This window comes from Musa acuminata, chromosome BXJ1-4 (assembly GCF_036884655.1).
Source record: "Musa acuminata AAA Group cultivar baxijiao chromosome BXJ1-4, Cavendish_Baxijiao_AAA, whole genome shotgun sequence".
Classification (NCBI taxonomy): domain Eukaryota; kingdom Viridiplantae; phylum Streptophyta; class Magnoliopsida; order Zingiberales; family Musaceae; genus Musa; species Musa acuminata.
The window spans coordinates 32,801,160-32,817,146 of NC_088330.1; the positions used below are offsets into that span (position 1 = coordinate 32,801,160).

Consider the following 15,987-nt stretch of genomic DNA (forward strand, 5'->3'; position numbering starts at 1 on the left):
CATCCCAATTGTTCAAATGGAGATTGTTGAAAAATAGCAAAAGAGGAGGTACAATTAATTACACATGCAAGTATAAGAGAATGCTTCACCCAAAAAAGTCAAGAAAATAGAAGTAGAAAGAAGCATAACATATACAAAATTCAAAATGTGTCTAAATTTGTGTTTTATCCATCCATTTTGATTGAGATGTTTTTATATGTTCCGAGATGTAAATATTCTAAAATAGTTCCATGTGGATTAAAAATAGAAAAAATATCTTAAGATTTGTATTCGTGGCTACTATTAAAACAAATAACTTTAATCATACGAAAAAAAATTAAGTTTTAATTATTTAAACAAATATATATATCAAATTCGGATGAAGATGAGAAGAGAAAAGATAGCATTGGACGCGTAATGATGAAGTACTTCACCAAGCACAACTAGCCAAGGCGAGAAGAGGTAAGAAGAGGAGTCCTAACTAAGGTACCAATAAGGGTGCGGAGGAAGAAATAGAAAGATGAAGAGAAGGAAGAGCGCCACATGGGGGCGGGTTTGTGAGCGGTAAATAGAGAATGAGGGATAGTATCGCATTACAAAATATGAAATTGTACGATTTCAAGAATAAACATAAGAGAAGAAAGGGGAAGATAGATTAGATACAACCACGGATGTGCATTGCCAAACTTAGAATCTAAATACGAGTCAAGTTATCACTACCATCAAATTAAACAAATAATTGCTAATTAAATTAACTCATTGATTATCATAACTATGGCTATTGATGCAGTTAAAAATTTGGTGTCACATAATGATCATCATCATCAGTATTATATTAAATCACTAATTTATATTATCAAAAATATTTTCTTCCATTCATATGTAGCAGTAATTGACCTAAAATTGAATAAATAAATTAATTATATTATATTATGTAAGTGTATATATTTTGTCAGATTTGAGAATTGAGAATTGATAGATGGGAAGGCAAGATGAGTATGATGGATTATTTACCATATTTCAAAATTAGATATATATATATATATATAACAAATATATTTATTATTATTGTTTAAAATATATGTTTAATTTTTATGAAATTAACGTTGGAACTTTGTCTACTAAAATCAACTATATTTTCAAATTTTTATTTAATTTTTAATAGGTCAAATGATCATATGAACAAAAAATAATATAACAATACAATATAAATAATTTAAATCTTAACTCACAAATTTTATTTTTGATATATAATTTTTCTCTTCAATATTTATTTATTTTCACATTTTTAATTCCTCCTCCTCCTCCTTAACCGTCTTTTTCTTCTCATCGTCACCACGGTGGTCCTAAGTGGGCCTTCGCCATCCCTCACCTCAAATAGATCGACCACGCCGCAGTGACGGCATCTCGACGGTGGTGGAATGCGGGAGAGACGAATGTGAGCCCAAATAGTCCACGAATTCTGATCACCAGATTTAGACCGGTCGAGAGCTCGATTTTTCGATTGGACCGGCCACGGCCACCAACCCCGACCTGTCTTGCTTTTCCGTGCGTGGCGCGGATTACCTCTGCCGTTGAAGACGCGATTCAGCTTTGTGCTCGAAAGATAAACGCCGTCGAAACGCGGGTCCCACTTTTCCGGTCCATTTATTGCGCTCGGAGTCCTCGAACCGTGGGCAGGGGGGCGCACGCGATCTGTTCCCGGTCAGAAAAAGCGAGTAAAAAAGAGGTAAGGAATCGCGGACCTTTTTCTTTAGCTTTTCCATCAAGGAATAAAGACGAGAGGGCGGGAATAAAGGGGGGGGCGCGACGTGGGTGCATTATTGGCCTTTGATTTGGTTTCGTCGGAGTAGTTTACCGTTCACGCAACCACCGTAGCGTCTTATCGCTGTGCGTTAGCTGTCGCAGGCGACCATTCGTACGGATTCACTCGTCGCTTTCCCCAACTCGTACTATTTTATGGCTCTCTTGTCCGCACAGTTCGTCCCATGCGAGCCATCCGCACCGTCAAGCCGCTCCCACCACGGCGACGCGTGGTTCGGTTTCCGAATCTTGAAGCGTCATTGCTGCTTAATAGCGACCCGGAAGATTCCCCCATCTCGCCGCCTCTGTGTCCCTCTCCGATTTGGTCGTAGATCTCGTGGATCGGCTCTGACACTGGTGCTCGCCCTCCTTCCCGGTCGATCGACGAGGTGCTTCGAGGGGCGGGGTGATGAATGTGAGGCGGTCTGCGGGGGATCTTTGATGTGCAGCGGTGGAAGATCGTGAGTGAGGAGGCGGGAGGGGGGAGGTGCGAGGGGAGAAGGAAGGGTTTTGGGGTGATTTGTGGGCGGGAAGAGGAGATCCGAGGAGGAGATGAGCGCGTCGAGGTTTATAAAGTGCGTGACGGTCGGAGATGGCGCGGTCGGGAAGACCTGCATGCTGATTTCCTACACCAGCAACACGTTCCCCACGGTGAGTTGAGGAATCTCGACAACTCTTTGATGGTCTTGTGATGGCGATGATGGTAGAGCTAATGCTGTAGGATTTGCGGAGGGATGGGTCTCGAAGATTGGGTGTTCGATTGTGTTCTCAGTATGTTTAGCGGGACTCTGTTGCTCTTGGAAAGAAAGACATGCAAATTTAGGCCCTTTTCTAGTAGAAAATTCCTAGTAAATTTTTTTTGAGAATAATTGTAGGGAAAAAGTATTTAGTCAAAAGATGCAACTGTTCGTAGAGCTGTTTATTAGAAGTTAGCCCCAAATGATGGAAAATCTCTTCTTGTTTTTTTGTTGTTATGATTTTTTTTTTCCTGTCATAGGTTACTGTTAATCAAGCAATTTTCAAACTAAATTATTTTGAGAAGGAAGAAAATGAAGGGAAAGTTCAGGAACATTCTGTTTTCCATTTATTGTGGAAAAGCTTGAGGCGAGACATCCATCTGTCTTACTTCAATATATCTAAGTTCCTTGAAATGATGCAAGGCATACAGCAAAACTAAAAAGAGAAAACAAAGATAGGAAAAGGAACATTAGTAGTAGAGATAGTAAAGAATCAACTATATTTAGATTTTCCACATTTCAAACTCCTGCATTGCCAGCATAAGCAAAACGTTCTCTAATCTGATACCGTGTTTAATATGGAAAGTTTCTTTCCTTCCATACGAACACAGATCTGGCTGCTAGTTGCAGAAATCAATTGCTTGTCTGATTTGATTTCTTCTTTCCCTTTCAAGCATATTACTACAAAAGCAGAATTTCATTCCTACTGCGGCTTAAAGTCATGACTTCATATGCAGATTTAGTTGATGAGTGTGGCTTTTTAGGGTATTTTTGTTGTAGCAAATCATTTCTTTAATTCTGAGGGAAACAAATAATAATAGTGTCATAGTCATAGTTTTACTGATCAAAGAAATAATTTACATTAAGATATGCATGTGTTTTTGGATTCAAGGAAGATAGCAACGAGAAATTTCATCATAACCATTATATTACAAAAACCTTTCTTATTTAAAATGTCTTCAAATTGAGGTTTGGGCTAAATTTTCCTTAAGGATAATTTTGCTGTTAGTTTGTCTGTATGAGTATTAACTGTGACCACTATAATAGACTTATCTGCAACCATAGATTGATTTTGTTTAATCATGTAAATCTCAGCCAAATTTTATTCTTCTTTTGAATCTTGAAGAAGCTTTGTCTTTGGCATATATTATCTTAGCTATATTCATCAGTACAACCATCAATCAAAACCAATTTTGTTGAATATTTAATGCTGCAATTTCTTCCCCTGTATAACCTTAGCTATTCATATTCTCCTAGGAGATTGAGATCATATGCTGGATAAAATATGCTCAGTATTCTTGACACCTTGTCACATTATATTTTTCTTTATACCCGATCCATATTTTTGTTTAAAAAAGGCTTTAATAGATTAAATGATGAATGATAACTTGGTTTTACTTGGGTTTTTAGTTTTTCTACCTGTTGTATTATATTGTTTTAGGTATATGATGTTTCCACAAGTTAGGGAGACACATGCAGAATGGAGTTGTGAACTGCAGTTTGCTTTGTGTTGGAAATATTATGGGTTTTTTTTTTCTGTTGATAGTTGGAAAAGTCACTTGCTGCAGTTAAGAGAAATATGTGGTGTTATCTTGTGTGCTGAAAATGTGATAGATACTTCATTTCTTGCAGTGCCATGTTTGGCTGAGATTTTGTCTTCTTTTTGTGTGCGAAATTATCTTCTATGTTACTGGCAATTTGATGCCTTTCCAAAGCCATGATCGTTTTTACTTGACCAGCAATCTCTCTCTTGGAATTTTGGTTTCATGTCATTTTTCATAAGAATACTGATTACTCATATTTATGAGACAGGACTATGTGCCTACTGTTTTCGACAATTTCAGTGCAAATGTCGTGGTAGATGGTAGCACTGTTAACCTAGGTCTATGGGATACAGCAGGTAAGTGCAACCCTTCCATTGATATTCAACTGCTTCGTGTTTATATATCTTTCCCATACTTCCTATATGCTTTCATCCACAATCATGTATGATGTTCTAATGGAGCAGGCCAGGAAGATTACAATAGACTAAGACCTTTGAGCTATCGTGGAGCTGACGTTTTTCTTCTTGCCTTCTCTCTGATTAGTAAGGCCAGCTACGAAAATGTTGCTAAGAAGGTTCTGAAGCTTTTATTTCATCTCATACAGTCGTGATTCGTATCTCAATATTTGTCCTGATCATGTACTATTTGCTTTTGTTGTTCTTTTTTAGTGGATTCCTGAATTGAGGCATTATGCCCCAGGGGTTCCTATAATTCTCGTTGGAACAAAACTTGGTAAGTTCTTTTCCTGATTCCTTAAAGAGTCTTTCTCTTTAACGCGAACTGGGGTAGCTTTCAGAATCTTTCTGTAACTAGTTATTATAATTATATTGTTGAAAATTTTCATATACAATAATATATATATATATATATATATATATATATATATATATATTTGTTTAATTCTCTACTCATGTGGTTCTGATGTGCCTGTATGTCTGTATCATGTCATATCAGTTTGCATACATGTTTCAAAGGTGATAACACTAGAAAGCCTACTTCTGTCCTGAAACATCTAATTTGTTTTCCATTTTGGCAATGTACATAGATCTTATTTTCATGCCTAATACAACTAAGCATATGAAGTCTACGATCCATTTGTTGATCCACTCTCTAGATATTGGGCAATCAACAGCCCTCTGATTCTTTTCCTTACCAGACAAAAGTTTCCTAGCTAAACGGTATGATGGATGAGATAGGAAGTGGATCCTCAAAAAATCCTTATTTGGCTCATATCTTGTGCTGTTATCTGACATATTGACGATGTTCTTGTCTTGTCTGTAGAATATGTAATGCTAAGTGGAAAAGATTGTTTCTGATTCATGGTTATTCTCTCTCTTTGATAATCTGGTATTGATGATGATCTTGTCTCGTCTGTAGAATATGTAATGCTAACTGGAAAAGATTGTTTCTGATTCATAGTTAATTCTCTCTCGTTGTAAATCTGGTAGAATATAGTGTATTCTTAAATATTTGTCACACTTCAACATTTTCTAAATAGCTGAAGCATTGTACACAGATCTTCGGGATGACAAGCAGTTTTTTATTGATCACCCCGGTGCTATGCCAATCTCCACTGCTCAGGTTAGTAATTTGCAATAAATGCACAGCTGGATTCTTGTCCCAGATACGACTTCTTTATAAGTCATCCTTTTTCTATGTTGCGTATTAGATTGTTTTGTTTATGTGTCTCAGATATGACTTCTTCATAAGTACTGCTTATTAGATTGTTTTGTTTGTGTCTCAAGGGGGAAGAGCTGAGGAAGCTAATCGGAGCTGCTGCTTACATCGAGTGTAGTTCAAAGACGCAGCAAGTATGTTCATTTTCAATTGTGGCAATTTCTGAGTTACATGCATTACTCTTTTTTTTAAGGAAGACATTTCCGTTACATTAAACAATATATAAAACATTCAAACATTAGCTCAAACTTGAGACCCATTACCTGTGTGACAATACACTAACCACTAGGATGTAAAATGTCTAATCATTACTATATCTTGATGTTATTTACTCATGTGAAAGCATTTTGGTATGCAGAATGTCAAAGCTGTTTTTGATACAGCCATTAAAGTTGTACTTCAGCCACCAAAGCAAAGGAGGAAGAAGAAGAGAAAGACACAGAACACCTGTTCCATTTTGTGAAGGGAATAAGCAAGAGGAGATGAACGAGGAACCACCAGCTATCATTGTCGTATCGCATTGCTTTGTCAAAGGAATTAGCTCGTGTTGTACAGTTTGCTGATCGCCCTAGTGAGCTATATGAACCTATCAGGTGATTTGTTAAATTGTCATTTGGATCTCTTTGGTGCTATGATTCTGTCAGTACTGCACGACTACGTAAGGTGTTCTTCACTCTTTATGATGCTTGTGTAAAGGCAGGGGGGCTTCTATGGTCTATCTAAACTGTTTGACCAGAAGTTCTATGTGGTAATTGTTGTACCTTAATCTGTATCTCACTGGCAAGATTTTCTAAACTTTGATAGTTGCATCTTTTAGCAACATTTGTGCAGAAGCATCTCAAAGTAGGTTATTCTGCTGTCAATTTGATGTGTGCAACTACTCCAAATCACTCAGAGCTACTAATATGCTGTTGATAACATATTTGTTGTTAATGTCAGTATAAGAACCCAGAAAATGTATAGTAATGAATCAGTTTAGGAATCCTTATATGATGATAAATAGCTTTAACTCCTCTCAAGCTTTAGGAAAAGGAGTTTGGCAGGGAATACAAACAGAGATTAAGCTTCGATGTTTTCATGGGTACTTGAAGAACGATGGATCGAAGAAAAAGGGTTCTTTTTCTTGCTCATGGATTTCAGCTGATGTTGACAAAAGAGTGGAAGAAAGAGAGGTGGTTGGAGGAAGAACACAGCATTCATGACCAACAGCTTCTTCTTAGGTTCCTACCCCTTCTCTCCACTGTAGTGGTTGTTCACGTTACTGTGGCTGTGTGCGCACTCAGTGCCCTGCGAGGGAGAGTAATAGGGGCTGGAGAGGAAGATGACATACTTGTAGGTACAAGGCAGGATAAAGGAATCAGGTTGGGACTTTTAAACATAGATTTCATCAACTATATTAACTTCATCAATAATATTTTCTGTTAAAATTCAGTATATCCAACTTGTGCAAGTTCAAAAATGATGAATATAAGCAATTTTCAAGTAAATGATTGTATTTGTTGTTGAAAACAAGGTTAAATCATTAAATCATCACATACACAATAGTTCTTTTCTTTTTTTTTGCCTCACTTATGTTTTTTTTTTATGAACCCTTACTTTAATATCATATTGAAATTTTATGAATCAAATCGATCAAGGCTTACTTATATGAAATTAAATAAAAATTTAAGTCAAGAGTTTAAGATTACTAAATCGTGGATCAAAACTTTCAATCATTAGTAAAATAGAAGTATTCCATACTTTTTTTTTTTCATCTCTTCACATATGAATATCCTATTAACACCGATCTCCCTTCGTAGTGTTTTGGGAATATCGTATCCTATTGACATCGCTCTCGCTTCATAGTGTTTTGAGAATGTCATATCCTATTGACATCGCTCTCGATGTTGCAATTTCAACTTCACTCCCGTTGCAATTTCAACTTCACTCCCTTATCCCTAACTGAGTTGCTTTCCTCTCTCTATTTTGTATTATTCTTTCATACATTATTATTTTTTAATTATTGATGTTCAAATGTTTTTAAGTATTCTTTATGATTATCGTATATTCAGTGATTTATTATTGGCATCATATTTAATTTTCTCACATAATAACTAATTTGGAGTTTCTTTACTATTGTGATAACATAATCTCCCTACGATTTTCTTGTCCTAATTTTATACCCAAAAGTATTTGTAATTCGCAATGCGAACGTAATCCAATGGATCGGAGAGCGATCGATATCAAAAAAACAGGAAAGAAGCTTCATAGAATGTTAGTATGACACAAAGTAAACCGAATCAGTGGATAGAGTATATCTTTATGCTGTTGCAGCCATAAAGAAAGCATTAAAAGCTCTCTTGTTCTTCCCGTAGAGCCTCTTTCTGATGGACTCATTTCAACAGCACAATTACAATATTAAATATCTCCTCAGCCGCATTGGACTGACCCATCTCATCTACACCCTCGATTAGATGATCCAAAGTTCTCTAATTGAGAGCAATGTTCAGCTTCATTTAGATTAATTAACCTATCAACTTCATTTAATCTAAATCATTGATCAAAATATTTTAACTAAAATTAATAATAGTATACAAATCAAATTTTTATAAATCAATTTTAATCTTATCCACTTGATGTTAATCGATAGCGTTAGAGACGAAGTCATCAAAACATCATACATGCCAAATCTCCACCAAATAAAATTACAAGTGTAAAATATAAAAATATAAAAGATATCAATGTTAACTAGTTTATTCGATAAAGACTTTTAACTTTTTGATATTGAATCCTATGCAAAAAAAAAAAAAAAAAAAATCATTTTAGTTATTTCATCGAAAAAGAGTTGTTTGTCGATAACTTAGAGCTTGAACATTTTAAGTAAATTTAGTGAGATCACATTTACTAGAAAGACTAGCATTTGGAACTCATCATAACAAAAATAAACCTAACTAGATAAGGTTGGATAAGCGAGTGATGAGTAAGTAAGAATGTAGAATGTCCCAAAACAGAATAATGCCACCTCTCATATTGAGTGAGTGAAGATTGAGACTTGCCCTTTTTTTCCTTCGTCATTATATTGAAGGAGTGATGCAACTTTCCATCTTACTCTTTCTCAATTGTCACTCCAAAGCGACTCCACTGAAGCAATCAACATTACCACCACACCAAAAGGATGCAACCAAACAAAAATGTTGTATAACATTTTTGAGCTAAACTCGCAACCACGATAAAACTTTCATACATAAGTGTTGTGCCAACCATGATGAGGCCTCATGTGAATGTGAAGGAAAGCTATTGTTTTACCTGTGTTAGGGAGGTGGAAACTGTACACACACTGAGAGAGAGAGAGAGAGAGAGAGAGAGAGAGAGAGAAAGAGAGAGGACAATAGGGACCTGTGAGTTGATGATGGCCTTTTAACAGTCCCACGAAGCCAATGGAGGAAGGGACGTGACGTCCCATCACTCCATGGCTTGTCATGGCTTTTCCAGGCAACGTACAGTCCTCACTCCTAAACCGGAGCAGCTTCCCCAAACCCTAGACTGGTGCCATCCATGGCTCATCGTCTCTCTCCTTGAGGCCTCAATCATGGTTAACATCCTTATATAGATAGATATACATAGAGAGAGAGCAACATGGCGAGTAGGGGGGTGACTTCCCTTGAACAGGTATATGTATCATGTATACCATTTCTGCACAAAATTCCGTAGCCTATCTATATCATACAAATCATTCGACCTTGTTGCAGAAGAAGGGGGCAAGGTGGATATATAGGGAGGAGAGGATCACAAAGGCATACATACATACGTACGTACATACATACTTACTTACTGTAGACAGCCCACATGCGCTGCCATGCATCCTGTGCTGCTTCCTCAAAATGGTGCGGTTGAGCTCCTCTGCAGTGCCTTCCTTTTGGGATGCTTGGCGGCCATTGCCGAACGTAGCTGCCCACAATACCAACCAATGAAAGAGAACATTGACCATGCCATTATTCCCGCACAGAAATGACAACTACATGTGTGTGTGTGTGTGTGTGTGTGTCACCTCTTCGAGCTCTTTCCTTAGCCTGGAGTTCTCCTCCAACAGATGAGCCACCTCCAGCTCCAGCTCGTTCATGTAAGCCTGCCACCGAGGTGGATATCTCGTGGGTCAGAGATAAGCAACTTAAGCAAACGGATCCAAGGACGAGGGGGGAAATGCCTGTTTCCGGGCGCGGGAACGGGCGGCAGACTCCCGGTTCTTGATCATGCGCTTATGCCGGCGGTCGCAGCTGGCGGAGGGGTTCTCCGACACGGCCTCCTTGGAGCAGAAGGAGAAGAGGCCGATGGGCGACGGGGGGCGGCGCATGTTGCCGGAGAAAGCAGGGGAGATGAAGGAGGCGTTGTAACCGCTGGAGCTGGAGTTGGCGTGGGCGTCGGACCCCATCGGTTGGATCTCCAGGGTGGGGCTTAAGCTCAGCTGGGTCAGAGGCGTGGTGGAGGACCGCGGCCGCGGCACGTCGTCCGGGGGGACGGCGTGAGGCCTGTTCAAGGGCCCGGCTAGGAAGTCCTGGAGCATCGTGGCCCGGAAGGAAGGGGAGGTGGCGGGGGAGTGGCGCTGGTGGTGGTTCATAGGTGTGAGCTGCCTCTCCTGGTGGTGGAGGCTGCAGAGGCTGATGTCCCTCCACACCTCCTCCATGGTCCTCCTCTTCGGTGTTCGCGGGAGGAGGGTGGAGGTGGTGGAGGAAGGTGATGTTCTCGAGGAAGAGGAGGAGGATGCCGCTCTGTTGTTACTGCTTCCATGGTGGTTGTCTTGCTCCGGAGGCCACATGACCAAAGCTCTGAAACATGGCAGGAGGCGGAGAGCTATGGGGAAGAGAAATTAAGTCTTTATGCAGTCTGTCGGTCTGTCCCGCTGATGTGAAATGACTCATGACGTCGAGCCTCATTGCGGCCCAACTTGGCCCCTAATTGTAATTATTTCTACTTCCAGAAGGCTCAACTTGGCCCCCTAATTGTAATTATTTCTAATTCCAGTGGGCCCAACTTGGCCCACTGGTCTCTAATTCCAACATACGTCACACGTTAATTATATATACATATGTTTCGCTCTATCAACACATCGATTCCGAGACGAAATCCATAGAACACGACGACTTTGGTATCGTTTGTGTTGAGGGGTCACCAGCAATGCACGGGATTGAGATAGCGATCGAGGCAGACAACCACCATAAATTATGAACAACCAGCACTGTTGATACCTATCGTACTTGCTATTTCGTCTGAACAAAGGAACAGAGACTTCATCTTCTCCATCAGCTTCCTTCCTTTTTCTTCTTGTCAATGATGTCTGGATCAGTACTGTTTGTTTACTAAACCACACTCGAGTTTATTAGCTTCGCGTGAAGCAATTGTACAAGTTGACATTTCATCAAACAGGTTTAACCCGTGGCCAACTCCTTATCATACATCGGAAGGGCATAGCAACTGTTGAGTCAAACAGAACCTTCAGGATGGCGGGCAACGCAAGGAAGGTAATAACACGCCTCTGCTAACATGCATCCTAAACCTTTTGGAGGTCTTACGGGAGAGCTAAGAGAACTGCAGAGAGCTGGTGAAGGTTTGGCCGAAGGCCCAGTTCGGTGGGGCGGCGTCCGGGAAGACGAGGGTCTGCCCGTCGCCGGTGGTGACGCGGAAGGAGAGGGATTGGCTGTTTAGATAGGCATTCGACTGCCAGTTTGCTCCCCAGTTCCTCGACATGGCCATCCACCCGGTGTTCGACCCTTTGATGGACATGGACTGGATCGACCCGCCGCCGCCCACGTTTGTTACCAGGACGAGCTCGAAGTAGTCGCGCCCGTTGATGGTGAACCTCACTCCTCCCTGCTTCACGCATGGAACCCTACGGATCACCGCATTCCGTCAGCGAAACATAGACAAGCAAAAAGGATACGCCAAGAAGCAGCAGCAATGAGGCTTTTGCTGCACTACCTCTGGTACAGCACCGGGACGATTCCGCCGCGGTAGATGCCGATCTTCTCCCACGCCGGCTGCGCCATATCGAAGTGCTGCCGCGGGGGGTTGCACCACCCGCCGTCGTCGTTGGGGAGGGCGTAGTTTGGCGGGCAGAAGTTGGTGGCGCTGATGGTCACCGAAGTGCCTTGCAGACACCACCGGGGATCCGTCTGGTAGTCGCACATGATCCTGTAACACTGCCCGCACGCATCCCCGTCGTCGAAGAGCGCCGTGCTCAGCGCTGCAGTGTCCGTCCCGTAGCCGGTGGAGTATAAATTGCCATAGCCGCAAGCCCCACCTGAAGCAGACCACCCATTGAGATCCAACCAGAGGAAACAACGAAGCAGCAGGATGCTTAAAGCTTACCCATGGTCCCAGAGGCGTCACTCCCTCCATAAAATGTTGCGGAAGCTGCAGTCCACCCAGGCGATGCAGAACCCTCGACGTCGGCGGACATGAAGAAGGACGAGACCAGCAAGACCAACAGTCCTGCGCAGAAAGCCGACGTCTCCATGCCAAGCTATCCGATCAAGGCAGGAAGAGATACTAGACTTCAAGGAAGAAGAGATCGACCCACGCTCGACGGTGTGAAGGACACTGGCTTGCTTGCTGCTGGTTAAATAGTTGCTGGGGAAGGAGGCAGCTTTGGAGTCAGAGCTCGAACATGCATGTTGCTGCAGCTGCCTGCAACCACTTAGCCCTTAACTTGCGGATGCGTGGCGATAGTCTAAGCTTCTCGACCGACTTCTCATTCATCTCTAAGATTCTGCAACTTGGATCTGAGGCAGTATTCTTTTCGTCGAAGGCCAAACATATGTGTCTCACATGGTCAGTGTAACTACTATACAATAGTTTTGGCAGGTTGGGGGATCGTTTCGATCTCTCTCTCTCTTCCTGCATTGATTTCTTTAGGAGATGAGCTCCGAACATCACGCCTTAATTTAAGCTAGATGGTCGGAGATGGAGGTCTACAAGGACTGTTGCCCGGAGACAAGAAATGGGGCATCTCAACTCCTTATGAGACATGTTTGACACCAATCACCGCGACTGAACAGTAGTGAACACCAGAGAACAATGGCCTGTGTGATGCAACACTTGAGCGGATCAGGTTTGTTTCTCGATATATACTTCTCCTCTTCTTCTTCTTCTTTCTTTCTTTCTCTTTCCCTTCTTTGTGTTGCTCTGGTTTGTGTTTGTTTAGTTGGCTCTGCTCAGGTTCTTTCTACTCGATGGAGAAGAGGGGAAGAACAACAACCAAAATGCAGCTGATCGATCTGCCAAAATAGTATCCCATCCAAATATACTGAGATGTCATAGAAGAAAGCAGAACATTAATGGTCACTGCCACATGGTGACCATTAATGTTCACAAGGGATTATATGGGTGTATTAGGAATCTTTTGATCACATGATCATAAGGGAATATATATGGGTGACCCATCTAATTTCAAGTTCCCAAGAACAGAGCTCGTACGAAATCTAATGAAATATGACCGACTGCCAATCACATGAGTTCTATGTTTTGGCCAGATGATAGTGATGGTTTTAGTCAGAAGAAACAGTAAGTTCATGAGGTTTTAATGTTCAGTGTGTGCAAATCACATGATTGCTTCAATCATAATATAACTATGTGCAAGTCACATGGTTGGTTCATGGCAGGAATCTAATAGTCCAAATAATACAAGATGGCTATGGCTCTTCATTCATCCAATATTTCCATCTCATTCATCAGTACAAGAAGATATTCTTGGTGACATGAACATACTGCACATGAAATAGACAGTCTGAAGGATTACTATGCACTGGAAGTTTGTATTACCATATGCATCTTGTGGTAATTAAGCAGACTGATTACAAGAAGGACCATTATTCATGTAATTCTTTTTGATCCATTCAATGGTTAGCATTTCAGGTTCGATAAATACAATATGTCGATCCCGTAAAAACTTCAAAGTAAAAAAAAAAATAATGAAAAATGAAAACTTTATCGAACCTGCCATGTACATATACAGAGATCCTGGCCCAGCTATAAAATGGAAACTAAAGGAGAAGAAGATAGGATACATTTGCAAGTTACTTGTGATGATGGTTGTCTCACTTCTAAAACCCTAGGATTTGATTGATTGATCTCTGAGAGGCTCTTCCTGTTGCTCTTTGAATAAAAGACTTCATGTTGCAGACTTGGGAGGCTCTTCCTCCAAGTCCAAGTTATTTCTTGTGCTACTTAAACACATCATATTGGAGGTGCTGAGCTGAAGCCATACCTATTAGACAACTTACTCAGTGTCAATGGTGAGAGTATCTCTGTCTGCTGAACAAATTGCACATCATGAATCAAAGGGTTATCCAATCTTCTTGGAGGAGACCCACAGTAGCAAGAAGGTGGACATCCTGTGCTGATAGATTCTCTTCCTTCGTCATTCTACACCAAATCAAACAATGCAATCAGCTTGGTAAAAAGATAACAACATGCGAAATATGCAAATTGTCTTGAGAATTACTACCTTTCTTGATATCATGTCCAGGACTTGGCTGCTCCCCTGATGGCTTGCATGACTGGATGAGTGAAGCAGCATGAAACAACATTTATCACAATCATTGTTCATATAGAAACGCAGTTCTACATGAGCATTACTACATCATATACCAAATACAGGTTTCTCACAGTTTCTGAAGGTAAACAATTTTGCGACAAAAATGGTAGGTAAACACAGTCAGAGTTTGTGCACAACTTTCCTTGCATTACAAATCTCAGAAATCCTTATGAAGCAATAACTATTTTGAAAGAAAATGCATACTCTAGAAGGAATATGGTTCTTGTAACACATAATCACAGGAAATGTCAAAGGGGGGTATGAAGGTATCAGACCCAATGGTAAATTCAATCACTAGAACTGCATATGCTGCATCAGCTTATCGATCTTCAAGTTCCTTCGAGGCCAAGATTCTGAGACTAAGAATGTGTTTACTGCGATGATGTGAAGCTATCAATTTTTTTTTTTTTGTCATAGAACAGTATAAAAGTTCATATATTGCTCTCAGAGGCAAATCATCAAAAGGCAGGTGTGCATGCATGAAGTATATTGGTTTCATTCACTCCATATCATCACTATCAGCAATAATCTACAACGTCGCGAATGCATTTAATATATGCAGCACCGTGAAGCATTGTAAGCTAAAACATAAAGAGCACGAAGCTTTTCAAGCACCCAACACATGTATAGGTGTAGGAAGAGTAACAGAGGAAGACGCAGGAGGAGCACCTGTGCTTACAGCTAAGAGGGAAGAGGAACTCCGGCGCGGCCGCTTCAGGCCTGCGAGGCCTGGGGCACGCCGGGGGCTCATAATCGCCATGAACAATCCTTGCATCGGCCAACTCCGCCTTGACGCCGGCGCAATTGTAGGACGCTGCATTGCGGTGCATCTCCCTCAGCTTCTCCTCTATCCTCTGTGGTGGGAATACGGTGGCAGCATTCAAACACCTCAACGGGAAGCCACATAGAATCGAAGGGACGAATAAATAAGTGGACAGTAAACACCACCTCGCATCGACAGCTATAAATACGCAATGGAGCGAGAGAACGTGGGCTTCTCTCCTTGTCCCTGGGAAGAGGAGAGACGAAGAGGGAGTTTCTCCGCCGCCCTCGGGTCCATCCATTTATCACGTCACCCGGTCCTCGAGTTGATGGTAGTGGACGAGATGAAACCAAAGACAAGAAGCTTACCAGAAAGAAAGTTTCTCCCTTCCTATCTCCCCCCTGACTCCGTCACGTCAACTGCCTTGCTGTTTTTGTTCGGACGTGATCGAGTCTAACTACACACACTTTAAGGTGTTTTAGTCTTAGACGTATATTAATATAAAAAAAACATTTTTAATTTTTTTATTATTTTAGGATAAAAGTAAAATATAATTTTATATTTTGATCGAACTAAACTAGAATTATAATATTTTCTTAAGATCGAAAATAATTTAGTAATTAAAATTTAATTCTTTTATAAATATCTTATGAAAGAAAATAAAAATATGTATAGTATTTTGGTGTTATTAAGTTTCTCTTTGAATTATACTGAGAGGATGATCTATAGAATTTTTAGAAAAAATAAAAAATAAAATAAAATCTTCAAGATTTAGATGAGAGGTTGTATAAGGGGATTATATATAATTGGAGAGTCTTATAAATGATCTTTCATGACAATAGAAATTAATTTTATCTGTAGATTAATTTTTTTTCTTTCTTTTTTTATGTTATGTTGTATGCTCTTATTTGGTGA

General features: G+C 40.5%; 4 protein-coding genes across 5 annotated transcripts; 1 reads left to right on the forward strand and 3 right to left on the reverse strand.

The window, feature by feature from the left end:
* Positions 1–2,059: 2,059 nt before the first annotated feature.
* Positions 2,060–6,573, forward strand: LOC135653808 (rac-like GTP-binding protein 5). Its single transcript, XM_065175478.1, has 7 exons — positions 2,060–2,433; positions 4,332–4,419; positions 4,528–4,637; positions 4,732–4,795; positions 5,580–5,644; positions 5,809–5,874; positions 6,099–6,573. Exons 1-7 carry the CDS (start codon positions 2,335–2,337, stop codon positions 6,201–6,203), a joined length of 597 nt encoding a protein of 198 aa, XP_065031550.1. The 5' UTR covers positions 2,060–2,334; the 3' UTR covers positions 6,204–6,573.
* Positions 6,574–8,895: 2,322 nt separating this feature from the next.
* On the reverse strand, positions 8,896–10,668 carry LOC135653839 (bZIP transcription factor 27-like). Its single transcript, XM_065175479.1, has 3 exons — positions 9,924–10,668; positions 9,768–9,845; positions 8,896–9,667 (listed from the first exon to the last, which is right to left on the reverse strand). The coding sequence occupies exons 1-3, from the start codon at positions 10,530–10,532 to the stop codon at positions 9,596–9,598; spliced, it is 759 nt and encodes a 252-aa protein (XP_065031551.1). The 5' UTR covers positions 10,533–10,668; the 3' UTR covers positions 8,896–9,595.
* A 336-nt stretch (positions 10,669–11,004) lies between these two features.
* On the reverse strand, positions 11,005–12,515 carry LOC103977246 (expansin-A1-like). The gene is made up of 3 exons (XM_009392712.3): positions 12,083–12,515; positions 11,693–12,014; positions 11,005–11,603 (listed from the first exon to the last, which is right to left on the reverse strand). The coding sequence occupies exons 1-3, from the start codon at positions 12,228–12,230 to the stop codon at positions 11,294–11,296; spliced, it is 780 nt and encodes a 259-aa protein (XP_009390987.2). The 5' UTR covers positions 12,231–12,515; the 3' UTR covers positions 11,005–11,293.
* A 1,051-nt stretch (positions 12,516–13,566) lies between these two features.
* On the reverse strand, positions 13,567–15,575 carry LOC103977237 (uncharacterized). Of its 2 annotated transcripts, XM_009392701.3 has the most exons (4): positions 15,258–15,571; positions 14,979–15,163; positions 14,220–14,271; positions 13,567–14,137 (listed from the first exon to the last, which is right to left on the reverse strand). In XM_009392701.3, exons 2-4 carry the CDS (start codon positions 15,137–15,139, stop codon positions 13,949–13,951), a joined length of 402 nt encoding a protein of 133 aa, XP_009390976.1. In that variant the 5' UTR covers positions 15,140–15,163; positions 15,258–15,571; the 3' UTR covers positions 13,567–13,948. The 2 variants fall into 2 exon arrangements, with proteins under 2 accessions (XP_009390976.1, XP_018684664.1); XM_018829119.2 differs by having other exon boundaries at positions 14,979–15,575.
* Positions 15,576–15,987: the final 412 nt, after the last annotated feature.

What these genes read in the sequence shown, in the direction of transcription:
- LOC135653808 (XM_065175478.1), top strand. Translation starts at nt 2,335, where the DNA reads ATGAGCGCGTCGAGGTTTATAAAGTGCGTGACGGTCGGAGATGGCGCG. An exon ending in TGCCAATCTCCACTGCTCAG is followed by an intron (nt 5,645 to 5,808) that starts GTTAGTAATTTG and finishes TTGTGTCTCAAG; the next exon opens with GGGGAAGAGCTGAGGAAGCT. An exon ending in GTAGTTCAAAGACGCAGCAA is followed by an intron (nt 5,875 to 6,098) that starts GTATGTTCATTT and finishes TTTGGTATGCAG; the next exon opens with AATGTCAAAGCTGTTTTTGA.
- LOC103977237 (XM_018829119.2), bottom strand. Translation starts at nt 15,373, where the DNA reads ATGGATGGACCCGAGGGCGGCGGAGAAACTCCCTCTTCGTCTCTCCTC. An exon ending in CCTCTTAGCTGTAAGCACAG is followed by an intron (nt 14,272 to 14,978) that starts GTGCTCCTCCTG and finishes TCACTCATCCAG; the next exon opens with TCATGCAAGCCATCAGGGGA. An exon ending in TGGACATGATATCAAGAAAG is followed by an intron (nt 14,138 to 14,219) that starts GTAGTAATTCTC and finishes GATTTGGTGTAG; the next exon opens with AATGACGAAGGAAGAGAATC.
- LOC135653839 (XM_065175479.1), bottom strand. Translation starts at nt 10,532, where the DNA reads ATGTGGCCTCCGGAGCAAGACAACCACCATGGAAGCAGTAACAACAGA. An exon ending in GTTCCCGCGCCCGGAAACAG is followed by an intron (nt 9,846 to 9,923) that starts GCATTTCCCCCC and finishes CCTCGGTGGCAG; the next exon opens with GCTTACATGAACGAGCTGGA. An exon ending in TAAGGAAAGAGCTCGAAGAG is followed by an intron (nt 9,668 to 9,767) that starts GTGACACACACA and finishes TATTGTGGGCAG; the next exon opens with CTACGTTCGGCAATGGCCGC.
- LOC103977246 (XM_009392712.3), bottom strand. Translation starts at nt 12,230, where the DNA reads ATGGAGACGTCGGCTTTCTGCGCAGGACTGTTGGTCTTGCTGGTCTCG. An exon ending in TGACGCCTCTGGGACCATGG is followed by an intron (nt 12,015 to 12,082) that starts GTAAGCTTTAAG and finishes GGTCTGCTTCAG; the next exon opens with GTGGGGCTTGCGGCTATGGC. An exon ending in GTCCCGGTGCTGTACCAGAG is followed by an intron (nt 11,604 to 11,692) that starts GTAGTGCAGCAA and finishes GGTGATCCGTAG; the next exon opens with GGTTCCATGCGTGAAGCAGG.